Source organism: Mycetomoellerius zeteki, unplaced genomic scaffold (genome assembly GCF_001594055.1).
Source record: "Mycetomoellerius zeteki isolate Tzet28-1 unplaced genomic scaffold, Tzet1.0 scaffold1319, whole genome shotgun sequence".
Lineage (NCBI taxonomy): Eukaryota > Metazoa > Arthropoda > Insecta > Hymenoptera > Formicidae > Mycetomoellerius > Mycetomoellerius zeteki.
The window spans coordinates 2,119-6,834 of NW_017256255.1; the positions used below are offsets into that span (position 1 = coordinate 2,119).

At 30.0% G+C, this 4,716-nt stretch overlaps 2 protein-coding genes across 2 annotated transcripts; one reads left to right on the forward strand and one right to left on the reverse strand.

The window, feature by feature from the left end:
* Window positions 1-166: 166 nt before the first annotated feature.
* Window positions 167-1,290, forward strand: LOC108731499 (uncharacterized). Its single transcript, XM_018461853.1, has 3 exons — window positions 167-431; window positions 534-734; window positions 886-1,290. Exons 1-3 carry the CDS (start codon window positions 228-230, stop codon window positions 1,288-1,290), a joined length of 810 nt encoding a protein of 269 aa, XP_018317355.1. The 5' UTR covers window positions 167-227.
* Window positions 1,291-1,689: 399 nt separating this feature from the next.
* On the reverse strand, window positions 1,690-3,872 carry LOC108731503 (putative nuclease HARBI1). The gene is made up of 5 exons (XM_018461856.1): window positions 3,661-3,872; window positions 3,379-3,526; window positions 3,139-3,286; window positions 2,466-2,870; window positions 1,690-1,724 (listed from the first exon to the last, which is right to left on the reverse strand). Exons 1-4 carry the CDS (start codon window positions 3,717-3,719, stop codon window positions 2,470-2,472), a joined length of 756 nt encoding a protein of 251 aa, XP_018317358.1. The 5' UTR covers window positions 3,720-3,872; the 3' UTR covers window positions 1,690-1,724; window positions 2,466-2,469.
* Window positions 3,873-4,716: the final 844 nt, after the last annotated feature.

Here is a 4,716-nt window from a genome sequence, read left to right on the forward strand (position 1 = left end):
TTTATCGTTCAGTCATCGATATGTATTCTTTAAGACACAATGCGAGCGTTCGTATTTAGATTCGTGTACGTATCTTTTGCACGAATAGAATACGTGGCAACACTGGATTATTAACTATCTGTAGTAAAAACATCGCGTACTTGTCAATAAGTAACAAATAGTCACTTAAATAATAATCATATATCAGTACAGTGGTCTCGCTTAGAGATCTCACGCGAAAAACGAAAATGGACAAGAAAAAGCGTAGTGCAAATGTTACCGAAGAACAAAAAACATTATTATTACAATATATGGAAAAAAATCCGCGCTTGTTGTCAGGTAAATTTTCAGCTGATTTTACATATAAAGATGCAACGATCTTATGGCAAAAGATAACAGATATCTTAAATAGTTGCAATGGAATAAGTAAAGATTGGAAATCTTGGCGGAAAGTAAGTATATAACGTATATTACATACTACATATAATAGATATAAATCGAATAATTTCTATTACATTAAAACTTATATTATCATATTAATCATAATATTTTAGTGCTGGCAAGATTTACGGTCTCGTAGTAAAATGAAGCAAAGCAAAATAAATGCAGAACGAAATAAAACTGGAGGAGGGACTGAATCTAACCTAAAATTAAGTACAACAGAGGCAGCAACATTAAATTTAATTTGTTCCACAAGTATTAATGGACACACAGAGATAAACGAAAGTGAAGTTCACATAGGATCAGACTCTGAGGTAAATTCTACATATATTTTTGTAATTGATAGTTTTTTTCTAATTTCTTCAATCTCTTCTATTTTACTTTACTTTCTTCTTTAGCCTTATTTTTACATTCCTTATTATAATAGAACGCATGCATTTATATATCTTTGCTTCTTATTATTAGATACATTTTGAAATAATTGGAAATGAAGGGGAATATCTTCAGCAGAATGTAGGAGAGTTGATACAAATTGGTGAACATAGTAATGCAGTCAATATTAACATGGAAAGCACTGAAGCAAACAACAATGAAGATAAAGAAAATTCATTAATTGATAATAATGCATACAATTTAAATGAAAATGATGATAATAATGGTTCTCCAACTACACCAATAATTAAAAAAAGGAAAAAAAGGTTAGACAATGTTCAATCTATACAACAGCCAACAGAGACAATGGCAAAAGTAGCAAAACAAACTTTCCAAATCCAAAGCTCTTATTATGATCAAAAGTTAAGACTGAAGAAACGAAAGTTAAGACTTCAAAAAAGATTGGTTAATGCTGTTGAAACATGCAATCCTTCATAATAATATAGCAAATTCTTGCGCTGTAGACCTTTCATTTTTTCAGTTTTATTTTTATATACGTTCCTATTTTTAAATTTAATATGAGCATAAAGATTTATTACTTGTATGTCTATTACGTATATTAAATATTATAAGCTCAGAGTTTGTCAATATATCCGTGTTTATTATTAAATAAGAAGTTATTACATTTATAACATGTTGAGTTCTACAGAGTAAAGACTGCATACGAATTCTTTGTGATTCCATGTGATATTGCTTTCTTTATTATAAAAGATTTAAAAAACTTATGAAGTATGTTACATTACTATTTTATTTTATATTGTATGTTATACATTTTATATATTATGTATTAGATGTATGTTACACATTATATGTATAATGTATGTATTCTATATGTAAGGCCTTTTCGGCATTCATATATGTATATAAATATATACAGGGTGTTTCCAAATTAAATGGCAAAACTTCGGGAGCGTGTAGAGGAGTAAAAAACTAAGAAAAAAAGTCCTATAGACATATGCTCCTTTTTGCTTTGTTTCGCAGGAAATCACGAAAAAAGAAAAAAATATATTTAATTTATTATTTTAATTATTTTATTTATAAACTTTTTAATGAAGATTTTGTTCGAAATGTGCACCTCTTGCAGCAATACAAGCATTGCATCTGTCAAACACGGCTCTTGTAGCAGCCAGGCACTGTTCTTGCGATATTCTGTTCGCTGCAGCTACGATACGATTTCTCAAATGTTGCTCTGATTGAATAGGCGAAGAATAAACTTCTTGCTTCAGAGTACCCCATGCATAGAAATCTAATGGCGTTAAGTCGGGCGAACGAGTTGCCCAATGTACTGCTCCTCCACGTCCAATCCATCGTTGTGGGAATTTTCTATCTAACCAGGTTCTAGCGACTCTGCTGTAATGAGCAGGGCATCCATCTAATTGAAACCACATTTCAGTACGTTGTTGTAATGGGATGTTTTCTAAATAGTCAGAAAATTCATTCTCCAAGAAATTTAGAAAACGGTCCCCATTTAATCTTGCAGGTAAAAAAAACATTTTTTTTCGATTTCTCTGAAACGGAGCAAAAACGAGCATATGTCTATAGGACTTTTTTTCTTAGTTTTTTACTCCTCTACACGCTCCCGAAGTTTTGCGATTTAATTTGGAAACACCCTGTATATCAACGAAAATAAGTACGAATTAATCTGTTTCGCAATTGTTTACCTGCTGCCAAATCAGGATTCACTCTATTTGCTATTTGTTCATTGTTATCACCGATGTACTGATTAAACATATCATCTTGCCAATCATCATCATATTGTGGGAATGGGATATTATTTTCTATACACATATTGTGCAAAATAGCACAAGCATTTATAATTTTGCATGCCGTTTGTGGTGAATAGTGTAAAACTCTGTGTTTCAATAAACAGCGGAACCGCATCTTTAATAAGCCATTGCAACGTTCTATTAAAGCTCGACAAGACATTTGACTCCTATTGTATCTTTCTTCTGGACTATTTACTTCTGCATTAATGATTGGAGTTAATAACCAAGGTCGTAGAGGATAACCAGAATCACCTAAAGCATTAAGTGTTAGTTAATAACGCTTCTAAAATTCAAGTTACAAATATATATCACAAGATTACAAAATACAAATATATTTCTAAAATATTAATATAATATAAGATGTTTCTTAAATGTCCATTTATCGTGTAGCACTATTCTTGATAAAAAATTGAGTCAAAATATCCAAAAATATTTTTTATTAATATTTCAGTGGGCGACATTAAAAAAAACACCTCGTATATGTATATACTATACTATATATAATATAGTGTGTTTATACCTAGAAGAAAAAATGTCATATTTGGCCACTGTCTGTTGATTCTTTCCATTCCTACTTTTAAATTAGAATTATTCCATATGTATGTATCGTGTGTGCTTCCAGGGTAGCGAGCATTTATATTTAATATTTTTAAACGCCAATCACATACCTGAGTTAAAAAATTATATGTAATATTAACAATATTTACAAATGATATAATAACAATTCTAATCTTAAAAAGAACAACAATTATATACTTACTAATTGTACATTTATGGAATGATATCCTTTTCTATTAACGTATAAATGTTCAGGATTTATAGCATCACGAATCTTTGGTGGAAAAATAGCTATGTGAGTGCAATCTATGCATCCAATTACTCCAGGAAATCTATGGCTATCATAAAATCTAGAAACATTATAATATCTTATTATAGTAGTTTAGAAAAAAAATATATAAATTAATATTAAAATATAAATTTAATATTATATTGTTAAAGAATTAAATTAATATTATATTGTTAAAGAATTAAATTTTCTAACTGTTGTCTTAAATATTTTAATTCATTTAAACTTCTGGGAAATTTAATCCACTGGTTCATTATAGCTGCCTGATTTAATGCATCTACTACTTCATTAATACATCTAGATACAGATGCTTGACTTATAGCAACATACAAATTTTGTCCTATACCTGTTTGATAACTACCATATGCAAAAAAATGTAATGCTGTCAATACCTATAAACCAGAATTAAAAATAGAGATAATATGTATATATCTTAATAATATTATATAATTGGATATATATATTTTAACATATGATATTTTAATATATGATACTGTGTAACAGTATTTTTCACAGATGAAAAAACAAAATTGTTCTTGAAGATAAAGACGAAATCTAGCGCACAGACATGCGTTATATTCTCATTATACGCCCATACTAGATTATATCTCTATTTTTAAAAACAATTTAATTTTTTCATGAGAAATAGAAATTGTTCTGAGAAGAAAGAATTATTTTTTTATGCGTGTAATAATTCTATACATTTATATGTACATAAATTTCTATATTTATACTTACTTTTGTTTTAATATCCAACATAGATCTTCGCTGCCTCTGCTTCATGTATGGTGTTAAATCTCTTATTAGATGACGCACTAATGGTTTTGTTAAACGAAATAACTTTAAAAATTTTTTGTCATCCAAATTAAATGCATCAGCTGCTATGTGTCTTGCATGACGATTTCGCCGTGCAACAGCTTGTTGAGCATGTACATTTTCGGCCTCATGTGCAACAACGAAATTATTAAAAACGTTCATTTTATGTTTAAAATTGTTTGTCTACTGACAGTTAATCGCAAACGTGCTCGCAATCGAGAAACGAATGGTTCGGACCGTTCGCAGTATTTCATACGTAAATCTGCGTATACGTTTCAATGCGTATACGTATGTAAGTTTAGAGAATAGAGTTTCAAATATAAGCGCTCGTAACTCTGAGTTTGCGCATACGTTTCTCTTACGAGTGAGTTAGAGAATCGGGCCCCTGTGTGCTCCCAGTCTACGCAGCTCGGTATCCACAGCGCAAGTGTCGGG

Coding starts and splice junctions, on each gene's coding strand:
- LOC108731503 (XM_018461856.1), bottom strand. CDS start 3,719: ATGAACCAGTGGATTAAATTTCCCAGAAGTTTAAATGAATTAAAATAT. Junction 3,287..3,378: donor ATTCCATAAATGTACAATTA/GTAAGTATATAA, acceptor TTTTTAACTCAG/GTATGTGATTGGCGTTTAAA. Junction 2,871..3,138: donor TATGACATTTTTTCTTCTAG/GTATAAACACAC, acceptor TTAATGCTTTAG/GTGATTCTGGTTATCCTCTA.
- LOC108731499 (XM_018461853.1), top strand. CDS start 228: ATGGACAAGAAAAAGCGTAGTGCAAATGTTACCGAAGAACAAAAAACA. Junction 432..533: donor ATTGGAAATCTTGGCGGAAA/GTAAGTATATAA, acceptor ATAATATTTTAG/TGCTGGCAAGATTTACGGTC. Junction 735..885: donor ACATAGGATCAGACTCTGAG/GTAAATTCTACA, acceptor TCTTATTATTAG/ATACATTTTGAAATAATTGG.